Source organism: Eriocheir sinensis, unplaced genomic scaffold, assembly GCF_024679095.1.
Source record: "Eriocheir sinensis breed Jianghai 21 unplaced genomic scaffold, ASM2467909v1 Scaffold106, whole genome shotgun sequence".
NCBI lineage: Eukaryota > Metazoa > Arthropoda > Malacostraca > Decapoda > Varunidae > Eriocheir > Eriocheir sinensis.
In genome coordinates, this window is record NW_026110363.1 from 364,226 (window position 1) to 385,034 (window position 20,809).

At 42.3% G+C, this 20,809-nt stretch overlaps 1 protein-coding gene across 1 annotated transcript in view; it reads right to left on the bottom strand.

Moving 5' to 3' along the window:
- Positions 1–20,809, bottom strand: part of LOC126989127 (glutamate receptor ionotropic, delta-2-like) — a 50,929-nt gene that overhangs the window by 23,279 nt on the left and 6,841 nt on the right. The window contains exons 4-6 of the mRNA XM_050847697.1: positions 8,005–8,095; positions 7,548–7,851; positions 699–916 (exon numbers count right to left, since the gene is read on the bottom strand). Coding sequence (XP_050703654.1) covers positions 699–916; positions 7,548–7,851; positions 8,005–8,095 — 613 coding nt within the window. The remainder of the gene's footprint in view (positions 1–698; positions 917–7,547; positions 7,852–8,004; positions 8,096–20,809) is intronic.

Here is a 20,809-nt window from a genome sequence, read left to right on the forward strand (position 1 = left end):
GTATCCATAAACCTTTTAAGTTTTACGGCCAAAAGGAGCATACAAGAATAATCACTCACTTTAGGTATCAGGTATATCTTTGTTGAATGAATATTAAGTAGAAGTAATTTGTTGCAAATAATCCAGTGTTCATTTTCTTTAGAAAATTTGAGCGGTGTTCATCTTTAGAGATTATTTGATAGTTGTAGTGCCATCATAATTAGAAATTGTTGTTATTAATATGAAGGAGTAAAACTCTTTGAGAGGTCATTTCCTAGAAGCTAGATATTTCTTGAAGAGTTTTTTTTTTCAAAAAGATTAACTCATTTTTCAGAATTTTGATGTTCTAATGGAAAGATACGGCTCGTTATTTGGCAGAAATGTAAAAATCATGATTAATACTTATCTAGGGCTGAGGTACCAATTGTCAGTGACTTTTGTATTGTTGGTTGCGATAGAACAAACGTTTCCTTATCTGTTCTTCTTAGCTTTATGAGAAGAATAAAAGTACGTGGGGTGTGTGCCTCCATCCTTCATAATGCTCTGAACAACCACAGAGTGTGTGCCCAGAGTCCAGCAATAATTTTCTACGGATGATCAGAATATAAATCTCAGGTCAGCCAACCAAGCTTAAGCATAAATTTAAAAACACTTTTGGTTAAGAAGCCGCAAGAAAGCATTCGAATTGAAAACGAGTATAAAAGACAAACAATACTTACGCGAAAATATTGCACCCTGCTTGAATTTGTTTGCCATATCATGGTGACATCTGGATTTTCAAGAACATTGCTGAGGCTCTGATATGGTTGATGAATGTAGCGCACAGCCAACACTGACATAAGATTGCTGGCGTAACTTCTGATTAGTACTAATGCCATCAGCATCCATGCACCCATCACCACACGAACAGGCAACGATTCAGTCAATATGAAGATATCTGCAAGAAGCATATACTTAAGTTTTATACAGACATATAGATAGATAAATAGATAGATAGATGGATAGGTAGACAAGTACAAAGATTAATAGGTTGATATTTTTTTATTTTTAAACAAAGGGGACAGCCCATGGGCAACAAAAAGTATAGAATAAAAAAAAAAGGGCCCTACTTGCCGCTCCCGCAACAGACAAAAGTAGAGTGGCCAAAAGAGAGGTCAATTTCGGGTGGAGAGGTGTCTTATACACTCTTCTTGAAAGAGGTCAAGTCATAAGCAGGAGGAAATACAGACGAATGAAGTCTGTTCCAGAGTTTATTAGTGTTGGGTAAGCGGTGGCTGAGTGATTAGCGTGCGGGGCCAGCATTCATCACGCCATGGATAACGTCGATTCGAATCAACACGCTACCACCTATGATTTTTCAGTCACCGCCGAGTGGCCTAAGACCACCCACATGCTCTCCTGAAGACCAACCATCAACCCGGACTCTAGAAAAAAACGTCCAAGTGAATAAAAAATGAGTTCCAGGGGACAGCATGAGCCAAGCATAACTGGCGCCACTATAAAAATTGACTGCGCCATAACGGGCTTGGGCTGACGTCGCACCAGGCCTCTGAAGAAAAGCTACCGGCGCTATAGGCAGAGATGTAAAAAAAAAAAAAAAAAGATGGAAGAGTCAAGATGCCGGTTAACTTCTGCATAAGGAGTTTGGAAAGTGTAGGGATGAGCATGAGTATAAAGTCGAGTGCAGAGGGACCTTGGGAGGGGAGGAGGCATGCAGTTAGCAAGCTCAGAAGAGCAGTAAACATGAAAATATCGAGAGCAAATAGAAAGAGAGGCAACATGGTGGCGGAATTTAAGAGGACGAAGACCGTCAGTATGAGGAGGGGAACTGAAGAGACGAAGAGCCTTTGACTCTACTTGGTCCAAGAGAGCTGTGTGAGCGGAGCCCCCCAAAACATGTGATACATACTCCATACGAGGGCGGACAAGGCCCCAATATATGGACAGCACATGTGCAGGGGAGAGAAACTGGCGGAGACGATACAGAAAGCAGAACCTCGACGAAGCTGATTTAGTAAGAGATTAGATATAGAGTTTCCAGTTGAGATTTTGAGTTAAGGATAGACGAAGGATGTTTAGTGTAGAAGGTGTGTGTATATATATATATATATATATATATATATATATATATATATATATATATATATATATATATATATATATATATATATATATATATATATATATATATATATATATATATATATATATATATATATATATATATATATATATATATATATATATATATATATATATATATATATATATATATATATATATATATATATATATATATATATATATATATATATAGCAAAGGAGACAGCTCAAGGCACAAAAAGCAAACATTAATAAAAAAGCCTGCTACTCACTGCTCCTAAAAAGATTCCAAAGAGGTGGCCGAAAGATAGGTCAGTTTCGGGAGGAGGTGTCCTGATACCCTCCTCTTGAAAGAGTATAAGTCGTAGGCAGGAGGAAATACAGATGAAGGAAGATTGTTCCAGAGTTTACCAGCGTGAGGGATGAAAGAGTGAAGATCCAGGTTAACTCTTGCATAAGGGTTTGGACAGTATAGGGATGAGAAAGAGTAGAAAGTCGAGTGCAGCATGGGTGCGGGAGGGGTGGAGGCATGAAATAAGCAAGTTCAGAAGAGCAGTCAGCGGAAATATCGATAGAAGATAGAAAGAGAGGCAACATTGCGGGAATTTAAGAGGTAGAAGACTATCAGTATGAGGAGGAGAGCTGATGAGACGAAGAGCCTTAGCCTCCACTCTGTCCAGAAGAGCTGTAAGTGGAGCCCCCACATGAGATGCATATATATATATATATATATATATATATATATATATATATATATATATATATATATATATATATATATATATATATATATATATATATATATATATATATATATATATATATATATATATATATATATATATATATATATATATATATATATATATATATATATATATATATATATATATATATAGTATATACAGTATATACAGTATATAGTATATACAGTGAGTTGGAGGTGGGCGGAGAGTTAGGAAATAGTGATCACAGAACGGTTCGTTTTAGCTTAGACTGGGCGGTAACCCGCGAACCAAACCCAGTGTTAGTGCCAGATTTTAGAAGAGCAAACTACGAGGGGCTTCGAAGACATCTTGAAGGGGTAAACTGGGATAATTTAGGGATTCATGAGGGCCAGAACTGCGGATTGGAGAGCCAGGAGAACCAGGTAGAAATGTCTTACAATAATTTAGTTAGATTAATAGTAGAGGGGCAAGAACAGCATATACCACAGCGAACACTTAGAAAAGAAAACAATGATCCTAAGTGAATGACTCGTGGACTAAAACACGAGATTGGGTTAAAGAAGGGAATTTATCAGAAAATAAAGAATGGGGAAACACATCTCAGGAGCCGGTACGTCGAACTATCTAGATTAGTTAAGAAAAACACCAGGATAGCAAAAAAGAACTATGAGATCAAAGTAGCAAATGAGGCGAAAAGTAATCCTAAGGGCTTCTTTCAGATGTATAGAACAAAAACACGGGAGAAAATTGGACCGCTGAAAACAAACACAGGGGAGCTAGTAGAAAATTACGAAAATGTGAGCACATTGTTGAACGACTACTTCCTTTCAGTATTCACACAGGAGGATCGAACGACTATACCGGAAAGAGTTCAGGTGTACGAGGGCGGAGATGGCGATAAATTGAGGGATATAATCATTACCAGGCAAGTAGTTCAGGATTAGATAGATAAGCTTAAGAAGAACAAGTCGCCAGGTCCTGACGGGATATTTCCGAGGGTATTAAAGGAGTTAGGTGATGTAATCAGTGACCCACTAACCGACATCCTTAAGATGTCGGTAAATACTGGCTATGTGCCCAGCCTATGGAAAGTAGCTAATGTGACGCCGATTTTTAAAAAGGGGGACAGGTCAGTTGCTTCAAACTATCGCCCAATTAGCTTAACATCGGTTATAGGGAAGATGCTGGAGTCCATAATAGCCAGGAACATTCGGGAGCATTTAGAGAAACATAGCTTAATTCACGACTCGCAGCATGGGTTCACAAAAGGTAGGTCATGCCTCACCAATCTCTTGTCCTTCTACAATAAAGAATTTGAGGCGGTTGACAGAGATGAAAATTATGATGTAATCTATCTTGATTTTAGTAAAGCGTTTGACAAAGTTCCTCACCAACGACTGTTGCTTAAATTACAGGCTCACGGAGTAGAGGGTAAAGTTTTGAACTGGGTCAAGGCGTGGCTTAGCAATAGGAAGCAAAGAGTGCAAATCAATGGTAAAAGATCTGACTGGGGTTGTGTTACGAGTGGGGTCCCACAAGGTTCGGTATTAGGTCCACTTTTGTGTATTATTTATATCAATGACTTAGACACAGGAATTAGTAGTGATGTTAGTAAATTTGCAGATGATACCAAGATCGGTTGAGTAATTGAGTCGAATCAGGACGCTAGTATTCTCCAAGGTGAACTCAACAGATTATATGACTGGGCGGATAAATGGCAGATGGAGTTCAATGTAGGGAAGTGCAGTATTCTGAGTGTAGGTGGGAACAACCCCTCTCATAACTATTGCTTAAATGACACTCTCATAAGTAGGTCTGGGTGCGAGAGGGATTTAGGGGTCTTAGTGAGCTCTGATCTCCGTCCAAGGGCACAATGCATTCAAGCTAGAAATCGAGCTAATAGGGTACTGGGATTTATTTCAAGGAGCGTAAGCAACAGAAGCCCCGAAGTCTTCCTCAAACTATATTTAGCATTAGTTAGACCTCATCTTGACTATGCGGTTCAGTTCTGGTCACCCTACTATAGAATGGATATCAAAATGTTAGAATCAGTGCAGAGGAGGATGACTAAGATGATTCAGGGGTTGAGAAACTTGCCATACGAAGAAAGACTCAAACAGTTAAACTTGCATTCTCTAGAAAGGCGAAGGGTGCGTGGAGACATGATCGAGGTTTATAAATGGATGAAGGGCTTTAATAAGGGAGACATTCATAAGGTTTTGTTGGTAAGAGAACCGGGTAGGACATGAAGTAACGGGTTTAAACTGGATAAATTCAGATTCAACAGGGACATAGGCAAAAATTGGTTTACTAACAGGGTGGTGGATGAGTGGAATAGGCTTAGCAGTCATGTGGTGAGTGCCAATACAATTGTCACATTCAAAAATAGACTAGATAAATTCATGGACAGCGATATTAGGTGGGGTTAGATACACGGGAGCTTAGGGTCAAAGGAGCTGCCTCGTACAGGCCTACCGGCCTCTTGCAGACTCCTGCGTTCTTATGTTCTTATGTTCTTATCAAAGAAATGTCACCAACTTTGAACATACAAGCGGACAACCTGAGGGCCCTACCAAGCATGCGCCGAGGAAGCGGAGACCACAGCCAGCCAGCATCGGGACGCATCAGCCAATCAGCGACAAGCAGCGAGCACAGCCGATCAAGTGTGCGCGCTCACTTGCCTCCCGGCCAAGCCCGGAGATAAAAGGCGCGAGCGCAGCACCAAGATCACATTCTCACTTCCACTCTGAGAAGGAACAACGCTACTGAAGAAGGCTCAAGGAGCCGAAATCCTGGATTTAGCGGAAAATGACCACTTATGGAGAGGTCATAAATGAGTAGGAGGAATATGCCCAGATTCGTCCAGGGTGGAGTTCTTACATAAATTTTGAGCGAAGAGTTCAGCCTAAGAGACAAATGAGACGGCAGTGCTGCCGTCAGGGTAAAGGAGAGGAGGGAAAGAGGAAGAAGTGAAATTAGAGGAGATATTTGTGGCTAGATGCCAGAAGTCACGGGAAGAGATAGAAGAAGCAAGTTGTTGACATTTTCTATTGATAAAAGAAGTTTTGGTAATTCGGAGAATAGATTTGGCACGATTCCGGGCTGAAATGTAAAGGTCAAAGTTAGCGGGAGTTCGAAGGCTCTGGAACCTTTTGTGAGCTGCCTCTCTATCTTTAATAGCACGAGAACAAGCATGATTAAACCAAGGCTTTTTAGCATGAGGAGTAGAGAAAGAACGTGGAATGTATGCCTCCTTTCCAGAGACAATCACCTCTGTGATGCACTGGGCACACACAGAGGGGTCTCTCTCCTGGAAGCAGTAATCATTCCACGGGAAATCGGAAAAGTACATCCTCAGGTCGTCCCACCGAGCTGAAGCAAAATGCCAGAAGCATCGCCTCCTCGGTGGGTCCAGAGGATGTACAGGAGCGATAGGACAGGATACAGAAATAAGGTTATGATCGGAGGAGCCCAACGGAGAGATTAGAGGATGAGAGGTAAGGAAGAGGTCTATATATATTTATTCATAATGGTGTTATGAATGGCTTGGGATTTGAGGGAAAGACAACGACTCTGTAAACCTTCCATTTCACTTGGTAACATGGCTCATGCGATGGTGCCGCACCATTCACCCTTCTGCCACCATGGAAGACTCATGTAGGTCTCACTCTCGCGTCCTGCACAGCCAAGTGAAATATATTATATATAACGTAAATAAGAGAGAGAGAGAGAGAGAGAGAGAGAGAGAGAGAGAGAGAGAGAGAGAGAGAGAGAGAGAGAGAGGGGGGGGGGGGCGGGTAGCGAGCTCCCATGAGGAGAGTGATGAGGTGATGTGGCAGTAGCGCCGCTCAGGGGAGCCGTGCCTAAAGGCTCAAGTTAGAGTCGATTGACTGTTGGAGTAGTAGCAGTAGTAGTACTCGGAATATTAGTAATATAATAGAAGTGTAGCAACAGCAGCAGCAACAGCAACATCAGCAGTAGCAGCAGCAGTAGCTGCAGTAGTAGTAATAGTAGTAGTAGTAGTAGTAGTAGTAGTAGTAGTAGTAGTAGTAGACGTAGTAGTACTGTCCAAACCCCTTATGCAAGAGTGAACCAGCATCTCCATTCTTTCATCCCCTTCACTTGTAAACTGTGGAGCAGCCTTCCTTCGTCTGTATTTCCTCCTGCTTATGACGATCTCTTTCAAGAAGAGTGTATCAAGGCACCTCTCCATCCGAAACTGACCTCTTTTGACCCCTCTATACTTTTCGCTTTGTGGGAGCGACAGTTAGCGGGCTTTTTTTCCACATTTTCTTTTTGTTCCCCTTGAGTTGCTCACTGTGCTGTAAAAAGAATAAAAAGAGAAGTAGTAGTAATAGTAGTAGTAGTAGTAGTAGTAGTTGTTGCAGTAGTAGAAGTATCCGTGGTAGTGGTAGTTGAAAAGGTAGTACAAGTAATGGAAGCAGTTATTATTTTCTTTGGTATTATTTAGTTATTGAAATAAGGAATTCCTTTTGTTTGTGTTGTGTTGAAAGGGCAATACTACTGGTATTTGATTGCAAGCCTTTTCTAATTCATAATAAAATATTTCATTGATTTGTGAGAATTTGAAACCTATTGTCCTATATTTCATAAAAAAATGTCTAATTATTAGATTTAATGTAATTAGAAATATAGCAAACATATCAATAAATATGGAATTTAAAAGTCGGAGGAGGTTAAAGTTACGTTTTAGTTGAAACTAATGTTATATATAACCTTGTTGCATTAAAATGCGTATTAGCTGAAAGAAGTTGTTGCTCCAGCTGCTACGAGCTGCAGTCTTGAGACGGCTTGATCCATACGATAAGAAAGAAAGAAATCCAGGAAAAACTAAGAGAGTTACAGCAATGCTCAACCATACGTAAATATCCAACGGTAAATGGAAGCTCCATGGATCCAGCTCAGGTTGTCCAAGCTTTCCAATGATAATCGAGTACTGGACCAACAAAGGAATTGTGTAGTCCACCACATCCGCACGGGAAGGCATGTACGCAAAAGAGGCCGCAGAGAAGTCAGCCTCCTGCATGAAGAATATTGAGAATGACATTTTACACAAGAAACTTTCCTTTTTATTTAATTAATTTAGAGACATTGGTTCTCCTATATCATATACAAATAAAAATATATAGGTAAAAACATTGTTTCACATGTTGAAATTATAAATAATGCTTACTTTTCTAACCAACAAGCCGATTATACCAGACCAGGATCCATCGGAATTCTTTGTGCCATACAGATTGTCTTCAGCTTGGACCCCTGCGCATCTAGATGAAATAAGCTGTGAATGCTTAATTGATGGAATATGAACATAGATCAAATAAAAGAATGGATTAAATAATATCAGTTAATAATAATATTTGTACATTTCAGAAATTGCTACCACGCTTAAAAAGCCACCCCAAAAAAGTATCAAACAATTTTCAGTAAAGAAATCAACCTATCTATCACTGTCTCTATCTTTCAATCTATCCACCTATCTATCTATCTATCTATCTATCTAGAAATATATATATATATATATATATATATATATATATATATATATATATATATATATATATATATATATATATATATATATATATATATCATTCTATCTATATCGATCTATCTCTCAATCTATATCTATCTCTCTCTCTCTCTCTCTCTCTCTCTCTCTCTCTCTCTCTCTCTCTCTCTCTTTCTTTCTCTCTGCTTTGTTATTACTTAGGATAATGTCGGCTGTGTTGCAGGTTTTTTGGCTGAAGTATGTTGGAAAGGCCGGGCCCAGGTGCGCCGCTTTGTCGTGCTGAATAAATTTTGCTAATCCTTTTTCGACTGAGTTGTTTCTGTGGGTTCCGAGTATCGTGTGTTTGGCGTTTAAGTCTCCTATCATATATGTAGGGTGGTTATTGCAAAATAGCCTGTGGAAGTCCGGGAACGGCATGTATGGTCTTCTTGGCGGTAGATAGGTTGTGGCGATTGAGATTATGCCTATTGTTGTGTTTAGTTTTAATTCTATGATATCAGTGATGAAATCATCTGTGACATTGTGTTTGATGTTGGATTTAACCAGAACTGCAGAGCCGTCCTGTATTTCTCAAGATGTGTTTTTGATGTACGTGTTGTATCCTGTGATGTGTAGTGGAGGATTGTTTTGTACAACATGACTGTTGAGAAGAATAACATCGGGGTTTATTTGTAAATATGTGTTTACTAGGTTAGTTCCGTTTGTGTTCCAGTGGTATGTGTTGTGTTGTGAAGTTTTTATTTTTTTGCTTGCTTCCATGTTTGTTTGTATTAGCTGTTTTTGTTTGTGTTTTTGCTAACTTGCCGCATTTCCTGTTTCTGCCCTTGCTTGGTGGTGGTGTACGCTGCTGAGAGAAGCCGTTCCTGATCTTTTTGAATATTTGGTCATCTACCACCCTCCAACATTCAGACGGATTTCATTGTTGTTTAGATGCCATAAGATATCTTATTCGTTGAACTCAGCTATTTTGTATGCCCTTTTGCAAGTTCCTTGAAGCATCCCTGTTGTCAAGGCTCTTAGATTGAGGTTTTCCCTAGAAAAATCTTCACTCTCTTTAGTGAATATTTCAAGTCCAATATCTTTGCAATTTATTTGCTTGTTTGTCTGTGTTTCTTTCCCTGTTGTTGTTGTTGTTTCCTCATCTGTTCTGTCTTCCTCCTCTGTTTTATCTCCTCTACTTGTTCTTGATTGTTGTCTTGTGTGTTCACTGAAGGTTCCGTTTCATTCAATTTTGCCTGTGCCGTGTTCATGATCTCAAGTGAGGGTGGGTTATCTGGCACGATCACATTGGGCAGTTTGTTAGCTTTCAGCAGTTTGTTTATTTCCGTATTATAGGAACCTGGTTGGGCGATGTTAACATATTTGCGTAAAGCATGCATGTCAGGATGGTCGCTGCTGTGTCTTCCCCAGGTTTATGTTTGTAAGGTTTGATGGTTGGGTTGTTGTGGCTGAAACTTGGGTGTAGGCCTGTTTTCCCTTTGCCTTCTGTTCTATTTTTGAGTCTCTTGCTTTTTTTTCTTCTTCGGACATTTACATGCAACCGTTCTGTGGTTTCCGCAGCAGTTAATGCATTTTTTAACTTTAGATTTGCATTCCCTCCAGGTATGGTCCGGGGAAGCGCACTCTGAGCATATTGTATGTGCCTTGTCCTTTTTGCACTCACTTGTGTAGTGGTCTTCAATTTTGTAGCATCTCATACAAGTGTTAATTGGGACGCATTCTTCTGTTCTGATGTTGTGCTCTGGGATGCTCATGTGGAATCCAAGAATCCCGTTTTCAGTGGCTTTCTTTGGAAAAGTTGTGTTGGTAAATTGGATTTTTGAGATATATGTTTATCAATATTGAAAATCAGAATTGTTCTCTTTGCCCTCAACTCTGGCGGCAGGATTGGGGAGGAAGTGTCATTATTTAGGTCTTTTGTTATCTCTTCGCTGACTATTTTATCGATATCCTCCTCCTATACCCAAAAGGGATGAGTTACTTGCCTACGTTGACGTAGAAAGACCGGACGTGATTGCCATCTCCGAAACGTGGGCCACCTCTGACCACCTAATGACCGAATTCTCAATTCCGGGATACGAGAGCTTCTACAAAAACAGACTTCACAAGAAAGGAGGAGGTGTTATATGTTACGTCAAGAACAAATACCCGGCCGTGAAAATATCCAAAGAGTACTCGGAGAAATATGACTCTGTATTTGTTGAACTGGAGACTAGCAAGCATAACAAAATAACGATTGGAACCGTTTACAGACCTCCAAAGCAACAAGCAGCGGACGACGAAGCGCTGTACGAGGAAATTCACACCATAACACAAAACAAACGGTCAGTCATTATCGGGGACTTTAACTGTTCCAACATTGACTGGACCACGATGATTGGAGATCGGGAGGGTAACAGATTGCTCGAAATGTTAGAGGACACTTTTCTAACTCAGATTGTTACCCAACCGACAAGGGAAAATAACTTATAAGACCTAGTACTCGTGAGTGATTCAGATCTCACACGTGAATGTCAGGTCGGCGAAAAACTAAGTGGTTGCGACCATCACCTAATTCGCCTAAAGCTCAGAACAGACCATGAACTCACCGAAAACACGTCCAGGATTCCAGACTACAAAAGAGCCAATTTTAATCTCGCTCGTGAACTGGTAACCCAGACAACTTGGGAACCCATGAACCTCACTCCTGTGGGCGGCGCGTGGAACGGTTTCAAGAACAAACTTCCAGAGGTAGAGAGAACAACTGTTCCCATGAAGACTAGGAGAAAAAATAATGCCACATGCCCACCATGGATGACTACCCAAGTTCGACAGGCGATTAATTTGAAGAAGAGAAAATACAACTTGCTAAAGGACAACAGCACTGACGAGGCTCGCGAACAGTACCATCAAAGCCTCAGAGCTTGCAGAACTCTCATACGCCTGCGTAAACGCGACTATGACTATGACCCGAAGCCAAGTCCAATCCGAAAAAGTTCTTCACGTATATAAGAACCAAAAAGAAGACAAAAAGCAATATCGGTCCCCTAAAAGATGAAAGTGACGTACTAACACTGGACAACAGACAAATGGTCGAAATCCTAAACAGAAACTTCGCGTCTGTGTTCACGGTCGAGAACACCCAGTCCGTACCCGAGAGCCCTACCCCACCGATGGGAATTACTCCCCTAGAAATTGGCACAATCGACGAACGGGATGTGAAGAAATATCAAGACAAACTCGAGACAAACAAGTCCACCGGACCCGACGACTTGTCACCCAGGCTGCTCAAGAAACTCAAGCAGCAAATCATCAAGCCACTCACCGCCATCTACAATCTATCACTACAACAAAACAAAGTTCCGAAAGACTGGAAACAAGCGAACGTAACACCGATCATCAAAAAGGGAAACAAAAGCGTGGCCCTAAACTACAGACCATTCAGCTTGACCTCAGTGGCCGGAAAAATCCTCGAGAAGATCATTAGAGACAAACTCATTAGGTTCCTTGAAGACAACAACGTCATTTCCGATGCTCAGCACGGTTTCAGGAATAAGCGCTCATGCTTAACCAATTTACTGGACTTCTTCCATGGTATCTATGAAAACTGGGATAATCATATCCCCAGTGATGTTATATATCTAGACTTTCAAAAAGCCTTTGACAAAGTGCCACACGAAAGACTCCTCAAGAAACTCAAGTCGGCGGGGTTAGGCGACAACCTGACAACTTGGATCAAAGACTGGCTCACTGGAAGAAAACAACGAGTTGTACTCAACGGACAGGCCTCCGAGTGGCTCCCGGTCACAAGTGGAGTGCCACAGGGGTCAGTGCTGGGACCCATACTCTTCATCATATATATCAACGACCTAGAACTTGGATCAAAATCCAATCTTTCAAAATTTGCCGACGACACAAAGGTGGGTGGGAAGGCCCTCACGACGGCAGACTGCCAAATTATCCAGAGACCTGAACCTGATCACTCGGTGGTCGGAAAAATGGCAGATGTCCTTCAACACTACCAAATGTAAAGTAATGCATAGCGGATCCAGAAACAGCAATCACACATACCACATGGGTGGCGAACCACTACATGTAGTGCAAGAGGAAAGAGACCTCGGGGTCACCATCAGCAGTGACTTGCAACAAACAAAACACTGCAAGTCCGCCTGTAAGAAAGCCAATACAATGCTTGGGTTCATAGCGAGGAATTTCGAATACAAGACGCCGGGAGTTATGTTATCCTTGTATAATTCGCTGGTAAGGCCCCACCTGGAATACGCCGTGCAATTCTGGTCTCCAAATTACAGGAAAGACATTGAATTACTTGAGAGAGTACAGCGCCGCTCCACGAAGATGATACCATCACTGAGGACGAAGCCCTATGAAGAGAGACTCGAGCGACTCAACCTCTTCACGTTGGAAAAGAGACGACTGCGGGGAGACATGATACAAGTATTTAAGTACCTGAACAAGCTCAGCAACGTTGATCACTCCAAGCTCTTCACGCTACAAACTAACCTGAGAACAAGAAACAACGGAAAAACAATTCAAGCAAAGCGATGCCATACCGACATAGGCAGGAGTTATTTCTCGAATAGAGTTGTTCGCCACTGGAGCAGCCTCCCTGCAGAAGTGGTTAGCGCAGAGAGCATCAACTCATTCAAGAAACGCATTGATCGCCACTTTGCTGCAACGGGAGTGAACTGAACGTATCCAAGAGTAGGTGCACAAGTGCTTTAATCCTTCCCTGCAAGCCACTCCTATGGCAAACGGATTGATTAAATCACTGAAAGCAGGCAGCCTAGTAAAGAGCCAACAGGCTTTCTGCCGCCTGCTAGTCCATGTTTCCATGTTTCTTTGCTTCTTTGTTAGAGTGACGTATCCATCAGAGTTTGGGATTATCCGTGTGTCATAAATGAAGTTGAGAGAGAGAATTTCCAAAAGTTTCAATCTTGTTGCCTGGCTTGGGCTAGGGTGTTTTATTATCATCCTCACCATGTTGTTCACCTTTGATTCCTACTAGTGTCCGAGGACAGACATGCCTACATACATAGTCTTCTAGGTGGCTGCGCGTTAGGATTTCCTTGTGTTTGACAGTGTAGTGATTCTTGATTGCATCGTTTTGTAGGTGGCATGTTAGGCGCCTACTCAATTTCGTCCGTGTCATCCCGATATTATGTATGAGGCTCACAGTCTTCAATAGTGCAGGTGTGTTTGTAGATGACATGGTCTTCCTGAAAAGTGCTGGTGGTGGTGTTTAATGGTTCTTGATAAGTAGGTTGACTGTTTTGGAGGTCTTGTAGTAGATGATGAGCGGTATGGTTTGGTGAGCCAGACCTTTTCAGGAAGACCATGTCATCTACGAACCCACCTGCACTAATGAGGACTGTGGGCCTCCTACATATATCGGGATGACACGGACGAGATTGACTAGGCGCCTAATATGCTATCTACAAAACGATGCAATCAAGAATCACTACACTGTCAAACACAAGGAAATCCTAACGCGCAGGTACGTAGAAGACTCAGCAAAAACACTTGACAGGGAAACTGACCCCCGCCGACTCATGTTCCTGGAGGCCTTCTACATAGAAGATCTAGGGCCAACAATGAACACTCAAGCTCAAGATTTGCACATTTTGCCCACACAGAAACGAAGGAACAGCGAGGGACGCCGCACAGCTCTCACCGCGCAAGTTGTACACACCACACCAGCTAATCAAGAGCCAGAACGCACATATATAAGGAGCACCCCAGACGCCTCCGGACATATACAAAAGTAAGAAAATTATAGAATGATTTAATTTGTGTTGATGACAGTGGGGTAAGTTTGGGCGTAGTCCAATCAAGCGATTATAATGGGGCGGAAAAGGAAAACCCTTTAGAGACGAGTGAGGTCAGGTGCTGATCCCATGTGTGTCCGTTTGTACGTATGTATGTGTGTGTGTATGTGTGTGTGTGTGTGTGTGTGTGTGTGTGTGTGTGTGTGTGTGTGTGTTTGGGGGGGGGGGGGCTATGTGCGTGTATGTGTGTGTGTGTAATTTGGGATGCTGAACTATTGTTATCACAAATTGCGACGTGTCTGCAGTGACCTTCAATCAAAACTTCAGTCTCTATCATTCATTTTCAGAAGGCTTATGGACCCAATGGAGTGACTCCTTTTGTTATTAAGGACTCGGCTTCCGTGTTGACACCCTGCATGGTCAAACTCTTTCGTCTCTGCCTACCAAATTATATCTTTCCTACTACCTCGAAGTAAGCCTACATACAACATGTGTCTTCTTTAAGAAGAGTGACCGCTGTAAACCTTCAAACTACCGCCCTGAAACCCTTTGTTCTTGTATTCCTAATGTGTTAAAAAAATCATATTTTCTAGTTTTGGGGAGAATCTAGCACAATTTTTAGCTCCTTAAACTACCCTCTAACGCATTAGCGTCACTGACCCGCAATGCCTTGCTCACCTGGCCCTACTCATGGACATCACTGCGCATCTATGGCCTGATTATGAAGCTGCAAGGCAAAGGCAATCTCGTGACACATGCAAGCACACATCAACGCCCTCAGTCGTCTGCATATTTTCCTTGCCTTGCTGCTTGTGCTCCTGGCGAGGTAGCCACATGATTTAGTGTCGTTGCTTCTATGCGGGAGGAATTTGCCTTGTGGAGTCAGGCCGCTGGTTGCTGAATTAATGCTGTTTACCGACCCCATGGACTTCCCTGTGGACGATGCCCCTGCCCTACTGCAGGCGGAGTTGGTAGAGTTATAATGCAACGATGAAGTTGGGGCAAAGCTCCGTACTTCTTCTCCACTGCCCATCATACATGACCTCGTCCTCCCTTCTAGTAATTTCCCAAAATTCAGTGGACATGCTCAACGCATCGAGGTCATGTTTAGAAGCATATTTTGTTGCGAATTGCTCTTTTCCAAAATGAAGGACACAAAGTCTCGACTTAGCTCCCAACTCTCGGACCTCCACTGTAATGACATTAATCTGTTGTCTATCTGATCCATCGAGCCGGACATTGAAACATTTGTTTTTCATGGAAAGCGGCACTGATGTGTAAGTTATTCACTTTTCACTTTTCACTATTTTTTATTTAGGGGTTCTCAGTTCTCTCTCTGGCCCTCTCTTCGAAAAGGTTGCCCCCCCCCTTGGAGTCTAACGGATTCTATCCCGCTTTCAATCTTTTTGTCTCCAGTTTCCTTTCAGGTCGACTTAGCTCTGCTGTGGTAGAGGGTCACTGTTCTACACCTAAACCTACCAACGGCAGTGTCCCACAAAGCTCTGTTCTATGTCCCACTCTCTTAAGACCCAAATACGCTGCCGAATTTTGGCCACGAACTTGTCGCCGAATCAGTTTGTGAAAGAAATCGGCGACCGGTTCGCCGACATGACCAAGATTCTTACAGTTCGTGACCATTCGGTGACATGTCGGCGAATGCTCAAGACAATTTTGGGACAATTCGGAGACATGTCGCCGACTATTCGGCGTCCATGTCTCCGAGTTCAAAATCTGAAATTTTAACGGTATTTTTGTCGCGGAATAATTGGCAACACGTCTCCGAGCTGTCTTCGTATGTCCCCGAAGTGTCGGTGACGTGTCGGAGACAATTCTCCAACAGTGCCAAGATTTGACAGCTGATCATCTGATTTTTTTTTTATTTTTACGTCTACGCCTATAGCGCCGGTAGTCTTGCCTGAGGGGCCTGGATGGTGTTCGGCCCCAGCCCGTCATGGCGCAGGCAAGTGTTTATAGTGGCGCCATCTTCTCTTGGCTCATGCTGCCCCCCGGAACTCGTTCTTGATTCACTTGGACGGTTTCCTCTAGAGTCCGGGTTGCATATATTCACTCTGTATACTCCACTCGCACTCCTGCGAGAACGGTAGGCAGACGGCTTTAGGTAAGGGGTGACTCCAACAAACTTGCTGCGCGCTGTGATTCTCGCCGTTCTTAGAGGTTAAGGGGTGACTCCAACAAACTTGCTGCGCGCTGTGATTTTCGGCGTTCTTAGACATATCACCTGTGTGTGTGTGTGCGCTCGCCGTTATTTGTGTGTGAATGCACGTATCCGTCGTGTGCGTTGTGTCATGCTGTATAGTGTAGTTATTTTTTCTCAAGGTAAATATTTAACGTGAAAGGGCTATATATAAGAATTTATCATGTTTTATTTCTTTATCATGCTAAGAATAGGTATATCTATGTGTCTGTCTGACTCTGCGTCTCTGTCTGATCGTGTAGTAATTTTTTCTCAAGGTAGATATAATATAATGTGAAAGGGCTTTATATATGCACTCATCATGTTTATTTTTCTTCATGGTAAGTATATCTCTCTCTCTCTCTCTCTCTCTCTCTCTCTCTCTCTCTCTCTCTCTCTCTCTCTATATAGATATATAGATTTATATATATATATATATATATATATATATATATATATATATATATATATATATATATATATATATATATATATATATATATATATATATATATATATATATATATATATACATATATATATTATAACATCATCTGTTTTGTAATAATTTATATCATTGACCTGGAATAGCCTGACACGTCAGATTAAGTTTGTGTAAGCACAGGAAGTTAAAGTTAACGCCTTCAACATTAGGCCGCATATATTGCTTCCTATCGCTGCCCTTAATATATCCCAGAATACATATACTGCGTCATGGCTCATTACGAATCTTGATGTGCACAGACAGGCTGGACACAAGTGTTCAGTGCCGTTTGCACCATTTAGTGATGAAGAGGTTTAAGTTGTTCTTGCCAGGTGTTTGGTGTGAGGTCAGGTTGAAGAGGATTAGGATGCGTGAGGTTAGTGTGACCTGACCACAGGTGGAGGTGCAAGGGAGGCGGTGGCTGAGTCGTCAAAGTAACGGCCTCGTGTTCAGGAGGACGCGAGTTCAATCCCCGCCCGGTGCCACCAAGCTGGGATTTTTCAGCCGCCGCCGAGTGGCTTAAAACTACCCACATGCTGTCCAAAAGACCACCTATCAACCCGGACTCTAGATTCTAGGATCAAAGATGAGCTCTGGGAGGGCAGCATGAGCCAATGCAAGATGGCGCCACTATAAACACTCGCCTGCGCCAGAACGGGCTGGGCCGACCATCAGGACCTACCGGAAAGAAACCTTGGACCGACCATCAGGATCCACCGGGAAGAAGCCTACCGGCGCAATAGGCTGCAATGTAAAAAAAAAAAAAAAAAAAGGATTATAAAAAAGAAGGGGGAAGGAGCAGACTTTAGGGGGTTCTAGGGGAGTGAGAGGTCAGTGAGGTTAAGTGTAATGCTTGGTTGCTGTCTGCTGAGAGGTCAGTTAGTCTCTTCACTTCGCCATGGCAAGTCTAAGACGTATTAGAATTTGAGACAGAAGGCTTTCATTCTGTAATACTTAGTGAAACTGAAGACACAGTACATTTCCGGCTAAATGTGAAAAGTGACGATGAGTTCCAACTGTGGAAAGAACTTTATATGAAAGAAAATAACACGTGTTTGAACGTGAAGCGTTCGTATCCCTGCAAGAAGTGGAATTTGTTTCACAAGACGTTCGTCTGTCTACATGGTGATGCTCGCAGCATTGTTTATGTACAGTATATATTCTAAGTAATTATTTTCAGTATGGTGAATATAGTTGTATATATGGCTCATATCATAAATAAATGTTCTCTGGTGTGTGTGTGTGTGTGTGTGTGCGCCATAATTCCCTGTGGCATTTTTTCCGGTGCCATTTCTTCCTGTATTCCAGGCAACCAGACGTTATACTACGAAATGTGGTCAAACCTCTTTGTGTGTGTGTGAGAGAGAGAGAGAGAGAGAGAGAGAGAGAGAGAGAGAGAGAGAGAGAGACAGACAGACAGACAGACAGACAGACAGACAGACAGACAGACAGACACACACACACACACACACACCCCTCGGATCTGCTGCACCCTTTGGCTGTCTCGACAGACAGACAGACAGACACACACACACACACACACACACACACCTCGGATCTGCTGCACCCTTTGGCTGTCTCGACAGACAGACAGACAGACACACACACACACACACACACACACACACACACACACAGAGAGAGAGAGAGAGAGAGGCAGGCAGGCAGGCAGGCAGGCAGGCACACACACACACACACACACACACACACACACACACACACACACACACACACACAGAGAGAGAGAGAGAGAGAGAGAGAGATTTACATAGATTTACATAGAAAATCAGACCACACAGACCCCATGGTCCAGACTTGGTGGTCTGTCCTTAAACCTAAGTGATTTTACATTAATCAGAAGACTCCAAAACGTTGCATTTCTACTATAGTTGATATTAAGTTGAAGGAAGTGACGGTCGAGCTTATTTTTGAAGGAGTCAATCGTGTTACACTGGATCACTGACGGTGGAAGCTTATTCCATTCTCGCACTACAACGTTGGTGAAGAAAAATTTGGTGCAGTCTGAATTTACTTGTCTACATCTGAGTTTTACACCATTGTTCCTCGTGCGCAAAGTGTCATCGATCATAAACAATGTTGATCTGTCTACATTCGTGAAACCATTAAGTATTTTAAAACATTCGATCAGTTTTCCTCGGAGGCGACGTTTCTCAAGAGAGAACATGTTAAGGGTAGAAAGCCTTTCTTCGTAGGATTTGTTGCGCAAGGAAGGAATCATTTTCGTTGCCCGACGCTGAACACCTTCTAATTTAGCAATATCCTTTGCATGGTGGGGAGACCAAAACTGTACCGCATATTCCAAGTGGGGTCTGACTAAACTGTTGTAGAGCGGGAGTATTACATCTTTATTCTTGAATACAAAGTTTCTTTTAATGAAGCCCAACATTCTGTTCGCTTTATTTGCTGCATCGATGCATTGCTTTGAGAATTTGAGGTTTGACGCGATTTTGACCCCCAAGTCTTTGACGCATTGAACGCTTTTGAGTTTAACGCCGCGCATTTCGTATTCGAACTTCTTATTCCTCGTTCCAACTTGAAGGACCTGGCACTTGTCTACGTTAAAGGGCATCTCCCATCTATCCGACCAAGCTGAAATTTTGTGCAAATCCTCTTGGAGGCTTTGCCTGTCTTCGTCAGTGAGAACCGAGTTGCCAATCTTTGTGTCGTCTGCAAATTTACTAATGCGGTTATTGAGTCCAACATCCACGTCGTTGATGTAAATAATGAAGAGCACTGGGCCAAGGACCGAGCCCTGAGGGACGCCACTAGTGACAGGCGCCCACTCTGAGTTAAATCCGTCAATCACTACTCTTTGTTGTCTGTTGCTCCACCAAATCGCGATCCAGTGGAGAGAGAGAGAGAGAGAGATGCACTCAGATTTGATCATATGTGCTGGACTCGCGACCGCTAAATGCATCACCCTTTACAACAGTAGTTCTTAATTAACGAAACATGCTGGAAAACTTTTAAATAGCATCTGACATCTCTCCTAGGCAAACGTGTACATTACTTATAGCAATGGCAGTGTACCCCTCCCTTCTTTCTCTCCACTGAGTGCGTGCACACTCAGTAGTGTTAAATATCCTGGAGTACACCTATAACATATTCATATTGTTAACCTTTTAATCCCATACACTGATGTTATTTCCGTACCACTACACTACATTGTTTTCTGTTTGGTGTCCTCACTCCAAATTCTGTTGTTTCTTTTCATAACTTAACGTTTACTTTTCTCACCGTTGAATGGAGCTGGTTTTGTTATTGTCATGTTGGGACATTATGAAAAAGAATGGGCTTAGTAGCAAAACCTGGATTTAGATTAAGGGAAATCTAGTATTTTTTGTAAGTTGGATTTCTTTCAGTAACAATGCCTAGATTTTGATTCAAGGAAATATATTTTTTTCTGAAAGTTGGATTTCTTTCACTGGTGAGTCTCACTCCTGTTAGTCTGAAAGAGGGTACGAGAAATGCTATCAGACCCCGAGAGGGTACCAGCACTAAAGGTTATATATCACTATTACGGAATGTGTGTGTGTGTGTGTGTGTGTGTGTAATTCACCGTTGTCTGCTGCAGCCTCTGACGAGACAGCCAAACATTACTCTACAGAACGAGCTCAGAGCTCATTATTTCCGATCTTTGGATAAGTCTGAGACCACCACACCACCACACCCCCCATCCCCTTACCCAAGGGGGACAGTAACCCCTCGCATTGTCAGCGAAAAATCCCACCTGGGTCATGCGGGTTTTGAACACGGCTCAGCGAGACGCGAAGCCGATGCTCTCCCACTGAGCTATCGAGAGGTGTGTGTGTGTGTGTGTGTGTGGGTGTAAGTGTGTCGGATCCAAGTACTAAATTCGTCTGTAGTCGTAAGTGTAGCATTGGAGATAGTGGGCGGAGGCGGTAGAACTGTCAAATTACCGCCTCCAAAATGGCGGATATCTGTCAAACCATGTGTTTCTGTCTCAGTGTCAGTTCTATGGAATTGAGATAGTTATATGTCCAT